Source organism: Xenopus laevis, chromosome 9_10L (assembly GCF_017654675.1).
Source record: "Xenopus laevis strain J_2021 chromosome 9_10L, Xenopus_laevis_v10.1, whole genome shotgun sequence".
Classification (NCBI taxonomy): domain Eukaryota; kingdom Metazoa; phylum Chordata; class Amphibia; order Anura; family Pipidae; genus Xenopus; species Xenopus laevis.
In genome coordinates this window covers 19,150,183-19,174,867 of record NC_054387.1, presented here as the reverse complement: position 1 = coordinate 19,174,867, position 24,685 = coordinate 19,150,183, and the positions used below count along the sequence as shown (strand labels likewise).

Below are 24,685 nucleotides of genomic sequence, written 5' to 3'. Positions count from 1 at the left end.
TGCGATGTCCTATGGCTTAGGAATGACGCATCGGGTGCTTTTACCGTCACTCATCCTCCAAATCTGCAGTCATACCTCTGTCTTCTACCCTCCCTTCTCAGCTGTCAGCCATACGAACTCCGCCCTCCAGTGTCGGACTGGCCCACTGGGATACCAGGAAAACTCCCGGTGGGCCAAGGTGTCAGTGGGCCTCATGCTGCTAAACTTTTGGCCTTTTTTATGGCCTTTCCCTATTCTATGAGAACAAAGAGGCTAAATAATAATAGATTATAGTATGTAAAGAAAACAAACTAGCAGCATAGAGATTGATTGAGGAGATAAAGAATATTAGTACTGAGAGTGGGCCCCTGGTCTAAGGTTTTTGGGTGTTTTTCTGGTGTCCCAGTCCGACACTGCCGCCCTCAGTCCTCCGCCTTCCGCCCTCTTCCCTCAGTCCTCCGCCCTCTTCCCTCCACCCTTCCTGCTCAGCCCTCTACCCTCAGACTCAGCCTTCCTCTTTACGTTTTAAACACATTTCCGCTTTCTCGGACAGAAAATGCTCGCTCATCACTTTAGGAGCTTAGAGAGAAGACTGACGGATGAGTTCTGAGGGACTGATGGATGAGTTTCAACCTTACTGGGACTCATTGTGAATTACCTCCTCATCTAAGTTCACCTCAATTCACCAGGGCATATTCATGAAACATCTTGTAGTAGGGAAAATTCTCTCTAAAAAATTTTCAGCATGAAAAAACAATGTATATTAAAAATTAGCGTAGAAGAGATGATATCCAAAAGGGGCCCCTCTATCTTTATAATGATCGTTCGCAAGCTTTGACCTGGAGACATTTCTCTTAGAAGAATATTCATTTTAAGGTTATTTCCAGGCAAAGTGCAATAGAGTGGATAGGACTTCCTCAAAAAAAATAGTTGAAAATTTTTCCTAAAAAACTTTGGCGACTTTTCATTTTTTAAGGTGATAGGCTGCAAAAGATTGTAAAAAAATTTCTGGGGTACCTGCCTTCCCCCCTACATTTCCTAACATATGGCACATAAATATACACTGGGCCCATACAATGAAGTTGTGCAATATAACAACTTCATTTTATTTTATTAAGGTTTCCCGGGCTTGTATAGTGTAATGTATTTGCTGCAACATATACTTCCATTGAACTTTAACTTCCCGCCGTATGCAAATTAAGCAACGCAAGCACAACTTCACTTGCCACGGTAACGCTAGCGCAACTTCGCCAGCGTTCGGCACCCTGGACGCAACTTCGGATTTGAGTGAATTAGGGTTGTCCTGTCGAATCTACACCTGGCGAAGTGTTGTGATGTGAGTCAAGCGGACGCTAGCGCAAATTCGGCGCTTAGTGAACCTGCCCCTTAGTATGTTGACTACTAATGGCTAATTCTAAGCACCTTTTCAATGGGCCTTTATTTTTACAGATTTTTTAAAATTATTTGACTATTTCTTCTGACTCTTACCAGTATCAAATGGGGGTCACTGACCCTTTCTTAAAAAACAAATGCTCTGTAAGGCTACAAATGTATTGTTATCGCTACTTTGCTATTGCTACACCTCTTTCTATTCATTAAGTGAATAAATTCCCGAGTGGGTTACGATAGCAGACCATTTTTATTTTTTAACAGACACATTTCTTTTACTTGTAGAACAGGGCAGACCTTTCTGGACACGCCAAGAGACAGTTTCCTGGTTGCTTTTTCCAGATGCTTAAGTTCCAAGGCTTCTGATACTCTGCAATACAAAGTAAAAGAACATTTTTATGGATTTTAGTCTTGGTTTATAAGTGTTATTTTGGCCAGTAGTATGGACTTCCAGGGCCGAATTTGTATTTCAGGTAGACTGACAGCTAGGGAATTGCAGGGTTTTAGACTGACGGCTAGGGAGTTGCAGAGTTTTAGGGAATTGTTTAATATCTAGAAAGCCCAAGGGAATGCTGAGTGATATAGTTCCACCGGAGCTGGAGAATGGGGCATATGTAATTCAACACCAGGGGTGGAAGGAAGAGTAGACAGAAGAGGCACGTGCCTAGGGTGCAACTGAGGGGGGGGGGCGCTTGGCACGGACCTCTTCTTTCCACCTACCCCTTCTCTGAGCCTTCCCCCCTCACTGGTCACTTATCAGGAGGGTCTTCCCCCCCAAAACATTGCTCCTGTTGGTAGCATAATAAAAGGGGTAAGCTTGTTTGTTGTTGCTAAGGGACCCAGCCAGTTCAACGGAGGACCAGCACCACCAGTGCAGTGAAAGTGAACCACAGGTGTGCGGTGGATTCATTACATTTAAACACCTGTGAACCAAATCCAATATGGTCGTGCATATGTGAGTGAGGGGAAAATAATGAGACACAGTGGCAGAGTGATACCCCAAATCAGTGGGCCCTTGACAGATACACTTTACTAAAGCAGCACTGCAGCCCATAAATGTTTCCTCTACTGATTTAATGTCCTCTAGAAATCTCCCTGCAGCCCAGAACAGTGTTACTGCAACTTGTATCCATACAGATCTCCATTTCCTGTGTCTGCCAACACTTGGAAGCTCCTCCCCACACTCACTCTGTGGCTGTAGGAAGCTCCTAATCACTGCAGGAAGCTTGTCTCCCAGTGACAGCAAATGATATTCTGAATAGATGGGTCAGGAAGTGATTTCCCATTGGCTGCAGGAAGCTTGTCTACCATTCGCTAAAGCGACAGCAAATGATATTCTGAATAGATGGGTTAGGAAGTGCTTTCCCATTGGCTGCAGGAAGCTTGTCTACCATTGGCTAAAGTGGCAGCAAATTATGTTTCGTTATGACGATGCAAGAAACCCCTCTCCCATTGGATGCAGGACACAAAATATCCCTTATTAATGTTCTGTGTGTGTGAGACAGAGATGGACTGGAGCCTGATGCCTAATACTGAGTGTGTATGGGAATGGGGGTGCCTGTGGGGCCTCACAGTGGGTGATGGGACAGATCCCTCTCTTCTAAACCTCTGCCAAGCCCACCTTTATACGTCACATACCCCCTTCCCAGGTGATACTCTTCCTGTGGAGCTGTAAGGGCATCAGGAATTCTTCTGTGAATGAACACTGGCAATTCACCTCAGATGTGGCAGCAATAAGCCAATTTCTACTCAAAAGACAATTGCTGCAAAGCGTCAATGTTTCCTTTAGTTGGTCTTTAATGATTCAATGATTTATTCATTACTGTGTAACGCGAATATCCTTGTGATTGAAACAGGGGGATCCAATGGTGTCTAAATGTCCATGTTACCCCTCAGCAAGTCAGGGGTACGAGAAAGATGGGAGAGCTCATCACTGGAGACCTTCTATGAAAAAAAAACAATTACAGAATTTTCTAATAACTGCTATGGGCCCATCAATGGCAACTGCACCTTAGATATACTGTGTCCAATGGAGAGAGGCAGATGGGGTCACATGACACTGACAAGAAATCGCCGCAGGGCAAAGTGACAGTTAATAACAGTTTTCTCACTTTCATGTCTGGGATCAGAGGTGAGTGGACCATTACACACACACAGGGGGGACAAATTAAATAATAATGACATAAATGCAGAAAATGGCTATTTAATTATGCCCATAGGTAGCGCCTGGGATATTAGTCTTGGTTTTGCATATTTTCTTTCATTTTAATAGATATAAAAAGTGGTTATGGGAGAGTTGGGGTTGGGGGAAGGAGCGGGGGTGCAGGGAGACTACAAACTCTCCAGATATAACATATTTGGGATTCAGATTGTTCTTCTAATGTTTATATGCACATTTCTCTGTATTTGGCTCAGTATTAAAATGTGCTAGTTTAGAAATTATTAAGGGAGGAATCTGAACAGTGTTTGGAGGGACAGTTGGCCACTTGGTGATCAGTTTCGTCTTCTAATACTATTAATATTCATATTTCTCTCTGTATCTCACTTTGTATATAACATTTACTTCTTAAAACGCTTTTAAGCAAAAGTTAAGAAAGTATTAAGGGTAAATGTCTGGAATCTCCCATGTTAACATATAACAGGTGTCACTGACAGCATTTGGAGTGACAGTTGGCCACTTGCTGTTCAGGTTTCTCCTCTAATGCTATTAATATTCATATTTCTCTCTGTATCTTACTTTGTATATAAAATTGCTTCTGTAAAAAGCATGTGAGAGAAATTGAGTTTTGGAGTTGCCACTTCCTAGCCACTAAGGGCTCCTGATGCTGCGTGAGGCTGTTGACTATTAATGACAGGCAGCCATTGCTTTTTTTCTGACCAGAAACTTAAAATGCTCCCAGACTGCCCTATCAGTCTGTAGTCCTCTGACCCACAAATCCAACCACCTCTTAATAGACTTTTATCCTGTGACACTTGTCATCTGATTGCAAGACCCATTCACTTTAGCACCATTAGAAGAGTTGTTCAGCGTTAACTTTTAGTATAATGTAGAGAGTGATTTTCTGAGACAATTTGCAATTGAGTTATTTAGCTTTTTGTTCGGCAGCTCTCCAGTTGGCATTTTTAGCAATGTGGTTGCTAGGGTCCAAATTACCTTAGCAACCATGCACTGATATGAATAAGAGACAGGATTATAAACAGGGGAGGGTCTGAATAGAAAGATGAGTAATAAAACATAGCAATAACAATAAATGTGCAGCCTTACAGAGCATTGGTTTTAGATGGGGTCAGTGACCCCCATTTGAAAGCTGGAAAGAGTCAGAAGAAGAAGGCAAATAATTCAAAAACTATAAAAAATAAACAATGAAGACCAATTGAAAAGTTGTGTAGAATTAGCAATTCTATAACATACTAAAAGTAACCCCCCGTTTAAAAAGTATGGTGATCAAGCAGCCAGTTACAGTTGGATTTTTGCTTAAGATGTTTGCTAACCAGTCAGTGCCACATTACAGGAAAATCAGATTTCAGATTTTTGATATCCATTTAAAGTTTGTTTCTAAAATCAAGATGAGTGTGTGATCTGTGCTCACAATCTCTTCTTTCTTTTCATCTCCCCATAAAGTGAAAGTTCTGAGCGATTCGAAGCGACTTCATAGCGATTTCTACGTGATTTCCTGTGATTTCCTGAGATTACCAGTGATTTTCCTGCGAGATATTCAGCATTTTTGACGTTTCCTAGGAAAAAACATCTTCCATTCACGTCTGCTGATATCTTTTTTTTTTTTTTTTTAAAAACCCAACTGCTCTTTTAAGAGCAAAAAGACTTGGGCGCAATGCCATTCTGCGCCCCATGGAGGAAGGTAAGTTGGCGGTTACATTTTTATTTGACTAAGAAATGTTTTTTCTAGTCCCAAAGTTTAAGCGGTCCTAAAATGGTTTTGCTATATGGCCCAGTAATTTTCAATTATGCTATGGTCCCTGTTACTTTACTAATTAGTAGATTTGGGATAAGGGCATCTTTCACACAGGGTAGTACCATTTTGTTATTCAGCAAGTCTTGTGCCTTATACTGTCCCTAATAGAATCTTTCTCTTTTCCCTCAGCGACAGTCAGAATCCAGCTCCCTCTCTGAGATTTACAAGGTGAGTAGAAAAGAGGGAAAAATAATGTGACCACTCACTGTAAATGCTGCTAGAGCATGGAATCTGGGAGTTGGTTTGGTGATGGACATATTTTACCCTTTTGAAATATTATGTTATGACTAAAGTTCCCCTTTTATTCTATTTTATTGTCCAGCCTCCTGATGGTCGGCTGACCAAGGATGTGCTCCTCGGAGAGGGTGGCACCGGAGACGTCTACAAGGTAAGGGACCAACCAAATTAGGGTTGAATAGAAATAACTTACTCAGTGGTTCACAAAATGGCTTAAATAGTGCTGTACTTACTTCAGTATCTTCCCAAAATGCCTTGTTGTAGCTAAAACCAAGTGTAAGTTAAACTTTTTTGTCTGTATTACAGGGACGACACCATCGGAAAGGTGTGGTGGCCGTAAAGATTGCCAATATCAGTCGGGTAACGTATCTTTATACTTCCATTTTTTTTATATCATTCCTATTTGTGAGGTGGCCTATGCAAGCTAAAGGGATTTCTATTACTCCACTCCAGGATGAAGAGTCAGTCTGCAGGGAGCTGAAGTTTCTCCAGCAGTTCAGCGGCCACAAGAACGTCGCCTCTTTCTTTGGAGCCTACTACAGGGCTCCACTCACGGAGTGCTCATCGGAGCTCTTGGAAGTAAGAAATGATTTACTGTATCACATTCATCACTTATGTGCCAAACAGATCACTGCTAGAGATGATATAATACACGTTCTTAAATAATTTCTTTCTATTGCAGATTGTTCTTGAATACTGTGGTGGCGGTTCTCTCCACAACCTCATCAGCAAGACCAATGGCCAATCCCTGAAGGAGACCTGGATTGGCTATGTCTGCAAGGAGGTTTTAAAGGTAAGGCCAGATTTACCCCTTAAGGACTTTTCTTTAATTGCATAGATTTTATATACAATCTCTTTTTTGGAAATGTTTAGTCTTTTGTCTGTTATAGTCTTATAAACTACATCTCAATCTCCCCAGGGGCTGCACCACATCCACAAGAACCGGGCCGTTCATAGAGACATCAAGAGCCTGAACATCATGCTCACAGAGACGGCCAAAGTGAAGATCAGTGAGTAAAACTTACAGTTATAATGGAGTAATGGATGGTGGGGAGCTTCTGTGAATATGGAGTCAGGGGGTTTCATAATTGAGGTTTCTTTCTTATTGTGGTTAAACAAATTATTTTCCATTAATAGATTCTATCTGTCATTTCAGTCGACTTTGGAAACAGCTGGAACCTGGACCCGCAAACTGGATTGTGCCACGAAGCGGACGGGACTGCACATTGGATGGCACCCGAGGCCATAAGGCAGAAGGGCCAGCGCCTGGCGTACGACACCAAAGTATGTTGCACTTATAATACTTGTAGCAACACGGAGCATTTACCTATTAGTGTTAATGGGACATAGAGGAAGTCATTTTCTCATGGGGGAAAGGAGTTTTTCTGAAACGTTGGGTTTCTTACCTTTTGTGTCTGCTTTAAAATATTTGCTCTTTTGCTCAGTTATGTAACTGCTATTGTTTGTAATGAATATGTATTGCTGTATACACGTTTATAAATATAATAAAGGATTTTCTCACTTTTACATATAACATGGTGTGCTTTATTAATAGGGTGTGCATTGGGATATTTTAGAAGTTGTATTTTGTTCTGTTTTGGCCATATTTGACCTAAGGAGAATGCCATGTACTTTTGCACCCATACAAATATATATATATATGTTTCTAAAGTAGAATATGAAACAGTAGTAGCCTCCTTACTTAGATTTTATTAAAAACCCATTAACCCAATTCTCTCCTTCTAATGCTCTTTTGTTTGTCATTTGCAGTGTGACATCTGGTCGCTGGGGATAACCGCCATCGAAATGGCCGAGGGAAAACCACGTAAGTGAATCACAACAATCGTGGCTGCTTATGGATACTTTATTTTAGACTTTGAGCAGCAAGAACTTCTGAACCAGAATGGGAAGAAATGAAGCTTATTCGCCATTTCCAGCAAAAAAAGACCTTTTTGTAAATAGATTGGTTATAGACATGTTTGAAGGGTCTGATATATTTGTTTTTAACTTTTAGCTTACGAAGATCAATACCCAGTGGAGCACCTGATAAGAGAATCAGAACCACCAAAGCTTCGATCAAAGACCTGGTGAGTCCTTCCCAGCCGATGTCCCTGTGCATTGTGTCTGCTTACATACTTATATCAGTGATATTTTGCCAACTGCTATATCCAAACAGGACTGTTACATTCAGACAAGTCACTAAGTGATAATAGTTTTTGGATGTGTATTTTATTTTAAATACCCCATAACTGTGTTACAAGATAGAGGGCTTGTTTGATTGCAGCTTAGTGTTCCAGATCATTCCTCTAAATGCAGGCTGGGTTATGGGTGCTCTCCGGGAAATACAGGGGCTGGACAGTGGGTATGATCACAGCGTATGGTCTCTGCCCTAACTCCTGCACTTACAGAGGATTAAGTAAAAAGGTGTGGGGAAATCATTAGACATTACCAGTCCCCCCCCACACATAGCTGTAAGGGTCTATGTCAGTATAGATATGCCAATATTGTCCCCTTCATATCTTTGTTGACTGATATGGCATAGCTGTGGGTAATCTTGGGCTTTGGGATTCCTCTAAACCTTCAGGATAACTATTTGTTTCTCATCTATATATTGATATTGAACTTTAGGCAAGAAAAATGACCACACAGCTCACAGCCGAACTGAATTAATCAGGGCACATCAAACAAAGCAATATATATTTGTATCTATAACCATATATCAGTTTAAAGGGGTTGTTCACATTTGAGTTATCTTTTAATATGATGTACTAAAATATATTCTGATACAATTTGCAATTGGTTCTCATTCATTATTATTTATGGTTTTTGAGTTATTTGGCTTTTGATTCAGCAGCTCTCCAGTTTGCCATTTCTGGTTGCTAAGGTCCAAATTACCCTAGCAACCATGCATTGCTTTTAATAAGAGGCTGGAATATGAATAGGAGAGGCCTGAATAGAAGGACAAGTAATGAAAAGTAGCAATAACGATACATTTGTAGCCTCACAGAGCATTTGTTTCTAGATGGGGTCAATGACCCCCATTTGAGAGCTGGAAAGAGTCAGAAGAAGGCAAATAATTTAAAAAATATAAATAAAATAATGAAGACCAATTAAAAAGTTGCTTAGAATTGACCATTCTATAACATGGTAAAAGTTAACTTAAAGGTGAACCATCCCTTTAATTCTATGTGATGTTTAACATTCTTTTAGACATTTAAAGGGATAGATCTGATTTTAACTAAAAGATCTTCTCATTCCTTTTATCCAGGTCACAACATTTTGTGTCTTTTCTGGAGTCCTGTGTGAAGAAGGATCCTTCTGAGAGAGGGAGTGCTGAAGAACTCCTGCAGCACCCATTCATCAAAGAACTGCCCCCTAAGAAGATCATCAGGGCTGAGATTAAAGAACATCTCTGGGCTCTGCAGAATCGGCCGGCCAAGAAAGGTGAGGGAATCCATTATATTTGATACAACTGCACCATCACGGAGTGTAAATCAACACTGAAATGAGACACTGCAAAATTAAAGTCGTGCTGGGAATAATTAAATGTATTTTTAATTTTTTTTAAATGTTTTGTTGCATTTTACTTTTGATCGGAATGCATTTCTTATCGCAATATGAATAATTACATTTTTTAAGGGCTACATTGCCTTAATTTTAGTACATTATTGCATTTGCATTTGGTCTTCAGTTTATATTTCTTAATTCTGCCATCACATCAAAGTTGCGGGTTGGAAAAAAAAACTCTTTGGCATTGACCTTGTGCGTGGGGCCCCACTATGGACCGCTACCTGGGAAGGAATTTCTCAGTAGGGTGTCTTGTCCATGTTCATTTAAAATGATCATCTGTCTTATCATTTCCAAATAATTAGACAAAACAGGAATTTAATGTTGGTTATTTCCTCACTTTGCTTTTTTTTAATCTATACAGGATTGAAGGGAAAAGCTCTCTGTGCCATGAAACAGCTGCGTCGCGCTTGTGACTTCTGCGCACACAGCACAGCAGAGGAACAAAAAGTGTCTCTGCAAATGGCCCTGGAGGGCCTTCCCTGCAATTGATCTTGTGGCCAGTAACATCCACAGCCCAGAATGAAGCTCCTATGTAAAATCCTAGGTGAAAGAAACATCCACAGAGAAAGGTACCGTCTCCATTCAATATCACTATTCATTGGTCCTACAGAGCCTTAGACCAACATTCTCTGCATTTACTGCTTGAAATCTTTCCCACATGCAAAGACAAGCAGATAAGTGCACACCCTGAGATGTTATGGGCTAAATCAGGATTTTCTCTGCTCACAGACAGTAGCTTTATTGCATCATACTGAAATAAGAAACTTTCTAAATACAATCAATTAAATATTCTGTACAGTTTCTAAAGTAATCAAGTTTATCTTCAGTATCCCTCTCTCAGCATCTGTTTCTCTTCATTCTCTCTTCATGCAGCAGTTGGGTGTCAGATATTCATTGACAGTTTGATCCAATATATCTTATAGGGGGGGGGCTTCCTTTCCTTGCAGATGTATTAGAGCTCACTCAAATAACTGATTCCAGTACAAACAAAATAACTGCCCTTTGCACAAATCCTGCATGTAGAGAGACATGATGTAGAGAATGAAGAGAAAGCTGAGAGAGGCACAGTGAAGATAAACTTGATTATTTCAGACACTGTACGGAATATTTCATTGATTGTATTTGGAAAGTTTCTTATTTCTTATATATCCATCTAAGGCTGGTATCCAAGAACTGCCACCACAAGGGGATTTTTAAAATGTATTTGGCCTATAAAGGCTTAGTAACATTCATGAATCTGTAATTCTAATTCTCTGTTTTCCTACTAGTACCCATTACTGTTAAAAAGGCCTATGCCAAAGAGAATTCTGTCTGAGCATAAAATTCTTTCTAATGCCATGCTTCTTAATGAATATTCATAATGATAGATTACTAATTGATTTTTATTTTATATTACAGGTGAAGCAGCTCAACCAGTGTAGACTTTGAGATTAGTGCAGCTCCACCAGCAGTGTCTGCTCCTCCCCCTGAAGCGCCAGGATGATAATTTACTAATGTAACCAGTGGCATCTTGACATCATGCAACACCACCAGCAGTCTCACATTCAAGGTTCACATCTTCACCACTGGTACCTTACATTTCAACTACTGTACCATTATTCTACCTATTGCTTCTATATTTCACACAACTTTGTGCCTTTTCTTCTTCTACTGCTCCTCCTCCACCAGACTCTATCATGCCAACACACCTCCAGCATCTACAGTTTCCACCAGCATTATCCTTTGCAGCTACCACAATTCCAGCAGTGGTGTCTCCTGATTTTCAAAGTCCACAGTTCTAGCAGTGGTACCTTACTGTAAATCTACCATATATTTGTCTCCACCACTAGCTACCAACTTTTTTTATTCTGCTGCTTTTCTACCAGCAGACCACCATGCTGGTACACCTTCAGCATTTGCAGTTCCAGCTACCGTAGCCCAAACAGTGCCTCTATTTATGGCTCATTTAATATCTCATTTCAGGCTACCACAGCTACAACAGTGGCGTCTGGAATTCATGTGACTACATGATAAGTCTCTCTAAAATCATCACATTTCATACAACCATAGCTCCAATAGCGATATCCGCCTTAGAATTTCACAGACTTAGCAGTAGCAGTAGCATTTAGCATTAGCAGTAGCATTTTTCAGAGACATTAGTTTTTTTAATTACCATACCTCCACCCATGGCCTCTTCTTTTCATTCACCTTTAGCTCCACTATCAGCCTCTTCCCCTTATTCTACTGAACCTATACCAGTAGGCTCAGTCATCATACCAATACCAACACACTTCCACCATCACCTTCTTATTTTCAAGGCAACACCAGCAGTAGTGATTACTGTCAACTGCCACATCTGGAATTGCTGGGCCCCCTTTTGCAGATTTGTTAATAGCTTCAAAAACTCATCTGATCCACCAGTAGCTGTTGTCTTCACACACCCTCAAGAAACCTTCTCCTTGAATCTAAATTCTCATCTATATTTTTATTGCTCCCTTAGTTCAGAATTTTAAAAAGTTATCTTTAAAATACCATTGCTCCTAATTTCACATCTCTTGTCTTCAAACATCCACTTCTCCTACAGCAGAGTAAAAACGATGCCCATATATTAACTAGTTTTAAGGGTTACATGCATTTTCTTATTAGAAGTTGATCCAGGGACTTGTCCGATTGCCCTTTGGGAGTCAGGAAGGAATTTTTCCCCATCTGAGGCAAATTGGCTCTGGCTTCAGATGGGGGTTTTTGCCTTCCTCTGGATCAACTACTAAATAGGTCCCATTTACACTACAATTTTAACTTAATGGACGCGAGTTCTTTCCATTTTAAATGAATATGAATAAATCTGTAGTATATAAATACATTATATAATTGTGTTCTTGCATTTTTATTGTACCCTAGTATTGTTAGGGATAGGAATATTAGAGGGGATGGAGAGCTGTAGTGAAGGAAATGGATCATTAAAAGACAAGGTGGAATCAAGCGGGGTTGAGAAATGTGTGAAAAAGATGAAGAAATATAAGACGGGAATAAGCCATGTCTGGGTCCAGCCCTACTGATCTGCACTGAGGCCAGATAAATTGTCATTGTACTTGAAGGAAAATATTTTAACTTTACACAAATGATATAAAGCGTACAGAAGAATATAACTCAGATAAGTACATCTTCAGATTGGGTTATTTCACATGATTGACAAGACACCCAATTTGCCATCAGCCTTAGGAAAAGAGGTATAAGGTATAAGAAGAAGGGTATAATTGAATCTACATATATTGATACCCATTTACATCATAATGTATATATATATATATATAGTACCCTTCTCCCCAGGGGTGCAAATCTGCCTCCCTCTGAAGAGGATCCCACCCCACCAGAGTCCCCAGGAAGGATTTTTCTTCTAAATGTGGGATGTAACTTTACCAATGACAATGATGTTGGATATGTGAAACAGCCCTGTCCCAAACATGACACCATATAGTTTATGATTATTCCAGGTTTTTACTTACCCTTTAAAGAGAGGTTATTGTAAATGCAGGCTGTGGCTGTATCAGCTTGTCAGTTCTCTTTGGCCCACACTTTGATATTAGTCCCATCACACTGCTGGACCCTGCTTTCCCACATGTTAGCATAAAGTAGAATGAAGTGGGGCAGGTGGTTTCACATAAGGTTGAATAACAAATCATTCTCATCCATGCCCACTGATATTCATGAACATGGGAAATTTGAGATTTTGAAATTTGAGATTTGGTACCACACCACCATGTTTTCACTGGGGCCAGGTGTCCCTTGCACTGATTTAAGCTGCGTGCAGTTACATTATAGTAAGCTCCCAAAAAGTATTAAACTGATTCTTGGCACCCGTGGGTTTTTCCTTTCCAGTATAAATGTTGTTGCATGGCTATGTAAGCACTTTAGGCAACAGCACTGATGGGGTTGAAGGTCCTGCAGCATGCATAGGGTTAAATAAGTCTACATTTTGTGGTACACATATATATGTGCCAGTGCAGGGCATGAGTGGGTATTTGCAGGGTGCCAGTGTGCATATTGGTAGAATGGACTGGTCCCTTGTATGGGGAGAATATCTGTCCCTATTCTGTATATATGGGGGGGGGCTATTCACACCCCTGTGCCCAATGGGACCTTCCATGCTGAAACCCATTGCAGAGCAGAATGGCCACAGGAGGGGCTTATATATATTTATATATAGAATACACAAAAGCTATGAATATCTTGTAAAGTATATCCTTATAAACGGTGAGTTCTGATGTCATCAGTTAAAAACGGTGAGTAGTGATGTCATTTCTGTCACATGACTCACTGAAATTTGTGTATTATAATAAATAAAGTACCCCCTGTTGTAAAATATGAGGATATTAGAAGTTACCTCAGAGTTCCATGACCTGTATAAAAACACTCGGCCTTCAGCCTCGTGCTTTTATATGGTCATGAAACTCCTCGGTAGCTTATAATATCCTTATATTTTACAAGAGGGGGTACTTTATTCACTATATAGAGAGAGAGAGATAGAGAGAGGCTTGTGTCCCCTTTCTATTGCTTTGATTGCTTATTGTATATTCTGACACCTGATTTATTTAATGTACAATACAAATAAGAACAATGCAGGAGGCACAAGTTTGTACATTTTGGACTGAATCTGACCACAGACCACAGAGCTAGGGTGGCACACGAGATTCCCGGGACCAATGAACACACAGCGACACTGAACTCAGGAGAAAAGTCCCCTGGGCCGGTGAAAAAGCCGTGATGTCTAAGTATGAGAGGCGTCCACCCAGGACTTCTGAGTTTAGAAACCCAACAGCATAATCTTTTCATAATAATTTGTATTCCTGACAAGTTTATTTTGAAGACCACAGGCAGCCAATGGACATTCTTTGGTTTCCCTAAAACCAGTGTGTGATACTAAATACAGGAGTGTGACTGACTATCTTTAGACATATGGGTGTATATATCTGATAGCTTACTGATTGGACTGTGCCAATGATTCTATAAGAGGAAGATAACGTTTTCTGCATTGGCATGAGCAGCAAGGGGTCCTGTAGCTCAGCACCTCCATTAGGCCCATGGGTTTTCAGTCCGACACTGGATGTGCTTCATTGAATCTCCATTCATTGATACTATTAGTATCTGAGTGTCTCTCATTATACTGATCTCTGTCATTGAATGTGGATTTAGATTGTGGCAGCCCCACTTTTATAATATCCCTGTGTATATCCCATGCAGTCCCATTTTGCTGATTGAAAAGAGAATGCCCTTTCTAAAGGTTGCTGTTTGCAAGGATTTTCAGCATTATTTCTAATTCTTATTAAAAATATCACAATTTCTGGCCCAGTTACCAGATGAGCCAACAGAAAGTGGAAGAGATTCGGTACAGTAGTTCCACCATTAGGGAGACTGCAGTGAGGGGTCCAATGAATATGTAGTACTTATGGGGGAGAGGGCAGGGTTTTGGCATAATGAGTCATGGCCAGGTAGATCAAGTGCCTCATCATGCGTGTGTAGACGTTTTTTTGGGGGAGCCCATATTATCAGTCACCAAGAGGCCCCGTCACCAGTAAATGCAGCCATAATTAGAAAGAAACATTGGTAGACATTGAATTACTGCACACTACGCACAGACAAAGGAATAATGTTTTTTCATCTCTTGGGGACACCCCTCTTCCTTGCCACTGATGGCACCTAGCCTGTATATACAGTTAAGCTTATGAGGATCCTTCCCTAGCACAGAAAGCATGTACATGACACTGTTGGTTGTGCCTATGAAGCGTTTCCTAGAGCTGCACTGTCGCTCATCCCTACCTTTGTGCTTCAGAGTATGTTACACACCCAGTTACTCCAACCTTTATACATTACTTTTTTGGCTAACTATATTAGAAACATTTTTTATTTTGCACAACCGATCTATTTACCCAGTTTTTATTTTTACACGGAACTGTTCCTTTAAACACAGACCTCCCTCTACAGCAGTGTAGTAAATGGGCTTTTGTGTGAGGCTAATTGATCCTCTCTGTTTAGTTTTTTAAAAAGAGCAAGTCGCCTTATAAGTTATAAGTCTGCTGAGCTAAACTCTAATCCCTTCCAGGAACTGGAAATGTCTGCTTGGTGCTCTGTTATTGTGAGGTGTAAGATGGTTGTCTATATGACTAACTGTAATGTCTGGGGCCTTATGTAAAAATACATTTGATTTATGCACTTGGAGAGATTTGAAGCTACAGCCTGTATCTTGCTACTGATACTCTTATTAAAAACGTTTAAAAATTGAGCAGTGGTCTTGCATATAAAATAATATGTGTATTATTTTATATATTATTAATATATGTTTTTGTTTGTTTTGGTTTTTTCAGAGGACAATAACACAAGAGTATTATTTGGATGAGTTTTAACCTCTGGGAGTTTGCCTCCCGAAAAATCTGGGTGAGTTCAAACTCAACAATCTATAAACTTGACTTGTTCTATATGGAATGCCACACATAGACACTTCCAACACCAGTGATAAGCTAGTGTTAGTTGACCAAAATAAACAATAGCCCTCCCCTAGCAAACTAGTTTACTAGTCTTCTTGGTAAAACTCACCTGAAGCTGTTTTGATACAGCCAGGTCTGCAGTGAGATATGACAATCACGTGTCATGAACCTTCCCTTGCACAGCCTCAAACCTTTTACTCAACACACAGACTGTAGGGTTCTTTTCGAGTGCAGCATAAAAGCAGATCCAACATACATGACATGCTGCGATTCTGTGTCACTGAATCATTCATAGAGGCTTGTTCCAAATAATAGCAGTGTGGAGTTTAATTAGTGCTCATTCATTCTGTGAAAAACCAGGTGTCAATTCCGGCCCTTAATTAAGGAAGGGAGGAGCAAATGTTGTGCCTGCTGGTTATAGTGTATTTCTCTCTGAGACAAATGGCTTGTTCCAGACATTGTTCAGAAGAACAGATTACTTTGATTAAAAAGTTGATTGGAGAGGGGACATAGAAAGAAGTGCAGAAAATGATAGGCTGCTCAGCTAAAATGATCTCAAATACTTTAAATGGCAACCAAAACCTGAAAGACGTGGAAGAAAATGGAAAACTACTATTGGAATGGATAGAAGACTCAGTCAATGATCAGCTCCAGGAAGATGAGAAAAGGAGTAAAGTTACCTGTGATACTGTTACAATTAGAAGACAACTATGTGAAGCCGAGTGATCGGCAAGAAGCCCATGCAAAGTCCCATTGTTGAAAAAAAGACTTGTACTGAAGAGCTTACAATTTGCCAAAGCACACATTGACTGGCCTAAAGAGAAATGGAGCAATATTTTTTGGACTAATAAAAGCAAGATTGTTCTTTTTGGGTCTAGGGGCCACATTCAGTTTGTCAGACGACCCCCCAAACACTAAATAAAGAGGAAATGCCCTTGATATGGGGGTTTCAACAAGATAACAACCCCAAACACACCAGTCAATGAGCAACATCTTGGTTCCAGACCAACAAGATTGATATTATGGAGTGGCAGGCTCAATCCCAGGACCTTAAACCAATACAAAACTTGTGGGGTGACACCAGAAATGCTGTTTTGTGAAGCAAAAGCAAGAAATGCAGAAGAATTGTGGAATTTAATAGGTTGTTGGAAGTTGGTGGAGTCCATACAAAACAGATGTGCAGCAGTTCTCACAAACACTGCTGAATGATGCACTAAAAAAAATACCAAACCCTCTAAAAATTGTCAAGTCTGGCAATTCCTCGTGGAAAAAAAAAACAAATTACCGACCGTAATGCATTCTCATTCAACACGGGCGTTCCTTTGTCCTACTCCGTAGGTCCCAGATATCTTGCCGGATCGGGATGCTTATGCGTGCTGCATATCCGCAGCGCTCCGCACGTACTCAGAGAGAGAGAGAAATCCCCAACGCCAACAGTCGTTGTAACTCGACAGCCGTTTCGCCACAAAGCTGCTGTGGATATGCGGCACGCATGAGCATCCCGATCCGGCAAGATATCTGGGGCCTACTGAGTAGGACAAAGGAACACCCATGTTGAATGAGAATGCATTACGGTCAGTAACTATATTTCCACCTTGTTTGGGGCGAACTGTGGCTAAGCTGGGGATCACCCACGGGACATTATATCACCCATAAGTTGAACTAACGCAACTGCTAAGTTGCTTAAATGGCCGTTTGGCACATCAATTTTAAAATGGGGATTTCACCCGACCAGAAGCCCATCCAGCACAATATCAATTACAACGCTATTTGCAATTATCAAAAAGACCCTTACCAACCTTGCTACTCTATTTATAGCTGATAAACTGATATCAACACGGGACCCACTACCATTGCATTGTGGATTCAGGAGCTTTAATTGGGAGCTTTATTGTTTTGACAAACTCTCTCATTTGGTGCCATCTGGGCCAGCATCCTTACCAACATACGGATATTACATCCTCCACATGCACACTGAGTTACATCATAACGTAATTAAGGCCATCTAAAGTGGTCACCACACAGTCATTGCAATATTTGTTTTAGCTTAATTTTGTTTAATTTTGTTTGCATGCACCTCTCATATGCGATTTGGTTGAATCGTTTGGTGAGCAAATAATCAGTGGAGAGGGATCTCTCATCCCACATGCAGCACTGCTGGTTTTAAATGTTTTTAAATATACTATGGCATGGTGAGAAATAAATATTGCCTTTTATTTTGTATACAACATCTAAGTCGTAAATTTGTAAATTAACATCGGTGGGCTATTCAAACTGGAGGTGAAGTCCCTTTGTGCATATTTATATATAATTCCATTGGTTTGTGGACACTCCGTTTTGATATAGGCCACTATTTAACAACATAGGGTATAACCCAGTGTTTTCTAAAAAAATAAAAAAATAAAAAAAAAAATACAATAGGATCAGCACAGCTCTCATTGACTTCTATAGGACCTCAACACTTTTACTTGCGAAGTTCTGTATTAGAGTTTTTCATGGTTTTTTTGTGTTTGAGAGAAATTAAAATAAATAAAAAATCACCAATTTTTAGAGAACAAATATAGAAATCCGACTGTTAGTAAATCAGCCCATATAATTTTTTTGGAGAAAATACATTCTGGATAACAGGTCCCATACCTGTACTAAACATAATATAAACATGCTAAGGAAAGGAAACAAGCACAAGACAATTGTTTTATAAAACTTTTTTTATTCTGCTCTGATATATACTGATATATATAGAAACAAACATTACTTTAGTAATATAGAAAACATATTTTTCTGCTCCATATAATTGTAGAGCCTGCAGAGAGTGAATACAAGGGTGTGACAGCTAGTGATGAGCGAAATTGACTCGATGAAAATTCGCCAAATGCATTGAAGTCAATTTTTCATGCGCCAATTTTCAAACCACTCAACATTTTTTTAACTATTCATCACAGTCTGTTTTTTGCAGCTAAATATTTCGATCATCCCTAGACAGCAGAGAATATTGCAGAAAAGGCTAAACTGGAGCAGAGTTTTAGATTTGATCCAGTGGTGGAAGTTACCTGGACAACAGCAACATTTTTATATGGGACCAAATGATTTGGGAAGATTTGTTTTTTACATATATTGAAATGGTGCTCCAGTCAGGACTAAAACCAGTCCCCGTAAAACTTTAAATTGAAGGGGAGCCAGCCAGACAGGAGAGATTAGAGTTCAGTGAGCCCCACCTGGTCAGCTTTGCTCAGTGGAATTTAAAATAAAGCTTATTCATGACCTCCCACCAAAGCCACGCCACATAAAGTACATGTCTGTATTTGTTTTTTTATAGTGTAGAACATAGTGCATCCCTGCACACAACAGACCACTAAATGTTCCCTGCTGATTTGTTGCTAAGGGTTTGGAACAAGCTTTGCACCTCTTATTCCATGATATTGAATATAATGTGGGTCTGGGGGTCTAATTGTGTTATTTAATAAAAGGTACAAAGTTTACTACAGGTCTAGTCATTCTCTTCCCAAATACATTTGGGATGCTTAAAAACACCCTCTCCAGTTCTATACCCTTGTCTTATGCTACTACAGCAAATATTTACATATTTCCTACTAAAAGGAATAACCGTGCCCATTCTAGAATTTGCAGCAACATCATTAAAATACCAACGTTCATCAAGGTCCACCAGTAATCCTGTATAGCTAATGCTCTGTAAGAGTTAACTAGGCCAGAGTGGGAGTTTGCCTAACTAAAATGGACACTTAGAGGGTTATTTACTAAAATCCAAATTTATCTGAATTTTTAAATAAAAAAAAAAAGTGATGAGCAAAATGTTTCACCCACCACTAATACCCGATTTGACCTTATTTATTATTAACCAAGCTTGATTTTGGGTAAAAATGCAAATACTTTTTTTTTCCCCAAATCAGATTTTTATCCGGATAGGTCGGATTTTCGGGCTAATTCCAGCGCAGACCACAGAAACTCCAAAATAGGGTAGGGACCTCTGCCATTGACTAATGCACAACCTCGGCAGGTCTGAGATGGCTGATTTTCGGATTCTGTCTTTTTGCTGCATGGGGCTAATAAATCCCGAAAAAATCTAGTTTTAGCCCCAAATAGCCCGACCGGAATTCAGTAAATAACCCACTAAGCACCAAGTAGAAAAGTAGTGCGCCACTCATAATGAGAGAGACAGAGATAAGACACATCATAATAAAAAAAAAAAATTCTATTATTAAAAAAGTGCTGGGAGAAAAAAAAAAGCTACTGCATTTATGAGCCAAGATATAGTTAGCAACATTAAAGCAATCTTGTTGGGGTTTGTATTATAGGGGTAAAGAATGTCTTGTAATAGAACAACCAATCAACAGCCTAGTGAAGATTTAACACTGAAAGGTTATTAGACCTGCCTCACCCACCTATTATAAAACCCCAAAATGTTACTTTATATTATTACATATACAGTATATGTGTTATCTGTCTTCTATTAACGTGTAATAGCATTAGCTTATAGGTTGCAGTGCATGGCCTAAGGATAAATTTCAGGCCAAACCTGAGCTTGCAAAATCATGATGTTTGGTGAAAGAGAATGTAAAAAATGCCATGAAGTTGCTCTAATAAGGAATGCACACCTCCCAACTGTCCCGTTCTTAACAGGACAGTCCCGCTCAAGACAGCTCAACCCGCAGTCCCGGCTTGTTACCGAAATGTCAGTTGAAAAGTTGCTTACGATTAGCCATTCTATAACATTTAACTTAAAAGGGTAGTTCACCTTTAAGTTAAATTTTAGTATGTATATAATGGTCAATTCTAAGCAACTTTTCAATTGGTCTTCATGATTTATTTTGTATAGTTTCTGTCTTTTTATGACTCTTTCCAGCTTATGACCCCATCTAAAAACAAATGTTCTGTAAGGCTACACATTTATTGCAATTGTTAATTTTTATTACACAGTAAACAGGGTAATTTGAACCCTAGCAACCAGACTACTACAATTGCAAACCGGAGAGCATAAAAACCTAATAAAATAAAAACCTAAATAACTCAAAAACCACAACTAATAAAAAATGAAAAAATTTTAAATTTGCATAGACCTGATGATATTTTTGTTCCATAATAGATTTCAGTTTAATATGTAGTTTCCAAGCTTTGGAATGTTACCTGCTCCAGGGTGGGCTGGGAGAAGCTGTACTCCTCAATGTTATAAGCACGTTTAGCTGTGTATAAACAAACACAAAGGGGAGTTATTTGCAGAATAACATTTCTATATATTACAATCACTGTCTGATGTTAATGTCAGATTCCTTCTGCTGAGATTGTGCTCTGTTCTATATCATTTGACAAGAAAGCCTTTATGTCAACTCTTTGTCAATGTTATGACCCACTCCATCTAGATTCTGTCATAAGTCATTGTGATTTTAGTTTATCCTATATAAATACAGGTATGGGTCCTGTTATCCAGAACGCTCGGAACCTGGGTTTTCTGAATAACTGATCTCTCCATAATGTGGATCTACATACTTTATATCTACTAAAAAAACATGTAAACACTAAAAAACACTGGGTAATGTGTTGGGTAAATAGCTTTATGCCATATAAATACAGGTATGGGTCTTGTTATCCAGAATGCTCAGGACCTGGGATAATGGATCTTTCCATAATGTGGATCTACATACTTTATAGCTACTAAAAAATCATGTTAACATTGAGGGGCATATTTATCAAGGGTCGAATTGAAAAAACTTCGAAATTCGAATTCAAAAAGACCAACCGAAATTAAGTCGAAGATTTTTTTTGGTCGAATAGGTCAGTTTTTGATTGAATAGGTCCGTATTTGTATTTTGAATCGTACGAATCTAAAGAATATTGCATTCGATCAAATTCGATTCAAAGTTTTTCCCAAAAAAAAATTATATTTTTCAAAGTCCACCAATTGACTCCAAAAAGGTTCTAGGAGGTCCCCGTAGACTAAAACAGCAATTCAAAAGTCCACCAATTGACTCCAAAAAGGTTCTAGGAGGTCCCCGTAGACTAAAACAGCAATTCGGCAGGTTTTCAATGGCGAATGGTCGAATTTGGACCAATCCCTAGTCGAAGTACACAAAAAGTAGCACAAACTTCTAATTTTTTTCATTCAAAAATTCACCTCGACCTTTGATAAATAAACCCAATAGGCTGGTGTTGCTTCTAATAAGGATTAATTATATCTTAGTTGGGATCAAGTACAAGGTACTGTTTTATTATTACAGAGAAAAATGGAAATCATTTAAAAAAAAATTGGATTATCTGGATAAAATGTAGATGACCTTTCCGTAATTCGGGACTTTCTGGATAATAGGTTTCTGAATAACGGGTCCCATACTTGTAGCTTTGCCAGTTTCTAATAAATCCAATGTGCTTTTCAGATTAAATGCCATTATATAGCATCAAAAACTGACTTGATGGCACCTGCCATATTAAGATACCAGGAATGGTTGGCATCAGGAATATCTCTGGCAAATCCCAAACTATATAGAAACAAAAGAATGTCCCTTGAGAAAAGCTTTACGCCAAAAACATTGGGGCAATTCTCATTCTCTGGCAAGGGGGCCTGCTTCCTTTTATTTCCTGTTATTTGGTGGTATGTATTTAAATATTGTTACTGATCTGACACATTCTTGATGTAGAATTACCTCATACCTCCCAACATTTTGGAAATAAAAAGAAGCACAAAAAAGTTGGCGCGTGTAGCGCAGCGAAATTTTGTTGACCACGCCGATTTTTGTGACCAAACCCCCTACTTACCATGTTTGAACATATTTCTGTGTTTTTTTTCAGTTATTACAGTTTTGCTAATTAAGGTGAATTAATATGAGTCTAACTTTCCTCATGGGACCTGTTATCTTATATTGTTACAATTTACAACTTATTTGCTTATCTCAAAATTGTTACAAAAGTATCTTATCAGCTGCTGTGGCTGTTTCTTTTTCTGGCTGTTCAGTGTAGAGAAAACCCCGGACTTTCCAGTACAAACGAGGGACTGCAGGTTGAGCTGTCAAAAGAGGGACTGTCCCTCTAAAACAGGACAGTTGGGAGGTATGTTACCTGTCTAGAGCAAGTTGTATTACTAATGGATTATCTATAAAGAGATTTCTTTTACAATGCCACCTGAGGTTGTATGTAATTTATTTTGAGAGTGCAAGCCCCTAACAGTAAATCCCAAACTATACACTCCCTAACACAGGTTGTATGAAATGATTTTAATTCTAACTTCATAAATGTGCAAGTCAGTTGGCAAATAGCACCGGAAATAGAAAGCAAAAACTATACAGTTTTACACAAATCCTTATTTTACCTACCTTCTTCCAAAAGTAGAAATGCCTGAGACAAGAACTGTACATTATCCACTGGCATCTTATACACCAACAAAGATGAGAATCTGTGGGTGATGAGACAATATTATGCATGAGCTATTCTTCTGTCTGACGTGTTTAGGCAACAAGTAAACACTTTAGTGTATTCTGAGGAATCTTCTGCTATTTTGTGATTTAAAGGGGAACTCCACACAAACATAACATAATTTCAAGCAATTTTGCAGTATACATGAATTATAAAATATGCAGACTTTTCATGATTTTTAATGGTTTGGAACAGTTCCCTAAGCCTAGTTCCCTGCTCTCCTGCTGATCTGTCTGTATGGAACGCATTTTAGGACATCCTCCGGCGAAATACCTGTCCTCCATGCGATGTCCTATGGCTTAGGAATGACGCATCGGGTGCTTTTACCGTCACTCATCCTCCAAATCTGCAGTCATACCTCTGTCTTCTACCCTCCCTTCTCAGCTGTCAGCCATACGAACTCCGCCCTCCAGTGTCGGACTGGCCCACTGGGATACCAGGAAAACTCCCGGTGGGCCAAGGTGTCAGTGGGCCTCATGCTGCTAAACTTTTGGCCTTTTTTATGGCCTTTCCCTATTCTATGAGAACAAAGAGGCTAAATAATAATAGATTATAGTATGTAAAGAAAACAAACTAGCAGCATAGAGATTGATTGAGGAGATAAAGAATATTAGTACTGAGAGTGGGCCCCTGGTCTAAGGTTTTTGGGTGTTTTTCTGGTGTCCCAGTCCGACACTGCCGCCCTCAGTCCTCCGCCTTCCGCCCTCTTCCCTCAGTCCTCCGCCCTCTTCCCTCCACCCTTCCTGCTCAGCCCTCTACCCTCAGCACTCAGCCTTCCTCTTTACGTTTTAAACACATTTCCACTTTCTGACAGAAAATGCTCGCTCATCACTTTAGGAGCTTAGAGAGAAGACTGACGGATGAGTTCTGAGGGACTGATGGATAAGTTTCAACCTTACTGGAACTCATTGTGAATTACCTCCTCATCTAAGTTCACCTCAATTCACCAGGGCATATTCATGAAACATCTTGTAGTAGGGAAAATTCTCTCTAAAAAATTTTCAGCATGAAAAAACAATGTATATTAAAAATTAGCGTAGAAGAGATGATATCCAAAAGGGGCCCCTCTATCTTTATAATGATCGTTCGCAAGCTTTGACCTGGAGACATTTCTCTTAGAAGAATATTCATTTTAAGGTTATTTCCAGGCAAAGTGCAATAGAGTGGATAGGACTTCCTCAAAAAAAATAGTTGAAAATTTTTCCTAAAAAACGTTGGCGACTTTTCATTTTTTAAGGTGATAGGCTGCAAAAGATTGTAAAAAAATTTCTGGGGTACCTGCCTTCCCCCCTACATTTCCTAACATATGGCACATAAATATACACTGGGCCCATACAATGAAGTTGTGCAATATAACAACTTCATTTTATTTTATTAAGGTTTCCCGGGCTTGTATAGTGTAATGTATTTGCTGCAACATATACTTCCATTGAACTTTAACTTCCCGCCGTATGCAAATTAAGCAACGCAAGCACAACTTCACTTGCCACGGTAACGCTAGCGCAACTTCGCCAGCGTTCGGCACCCTGGACGCAACTTCGGATTTGAGTGAATTAGGGTTGTCCTGTCGAATCTACACCTGGCGAAGTGTTGTGATGTGAGTCAAGCGGACGCTAGCGCAAATTCGGCGCTTAGTGAACCTGCCCCTTAGTATGTTGA

The 24,685-nt window shown here is 39.6% G+C and overlaps 1 protein-coding gene across 2 annotated transcripts; it reads left to right on the top strand.

Annotated features, from left to right (window-relative positions):
• The first annotated feature begins 2,189 nt into the window (after positions 1-2,189).
• Positions 2,190-22,611, top strand: LOC108704323 (traf2 and NCK-interacting protein kinase-like). 2 transcript variants are annotated; one of them, XM_041577460.1, is made up of 12 exons: positions 2,190-3,499; positions 4,991-6,158; positions 6,262-6,372; positions 6,499-6,589; positions 6,736-6,863; positions 7,350-7,404; positions 7,594-7,666; positions 8,848-9,023; positions 9,511-9,718; positions 10,548-10,717; positions 15,488-15,557; positions 22,569-22,611. In XM_041577460.1, exons 2-9 carry the CDS (start codon positions 5,997-5,999, stop codon positions 9,636-9,638), a joined length of 924 nt encoding a protein of 307 aa, XP_041433394.1. In that variant the 5' UTR covers positions 2,190-3,499; positions 4,991-5,996; the 3' UTR covers positions 9,639-9,718; positions 10,548-10,717; positions 15,488-15,557; positions 22,569-22,611. The 2 variants fall into 2 exon arrangements, with proteins under 2 accessions (XP_041433394.1, XP_041433393.1); XM_041577459.1 differs by lacking the exons at positions 15,488-15,557; positions 22,569-22,611 and having other exon boundaries at positions 10,548-11,988.
• Positions 22,612-24,685: the final 2,074 nt, after the last annotated feature.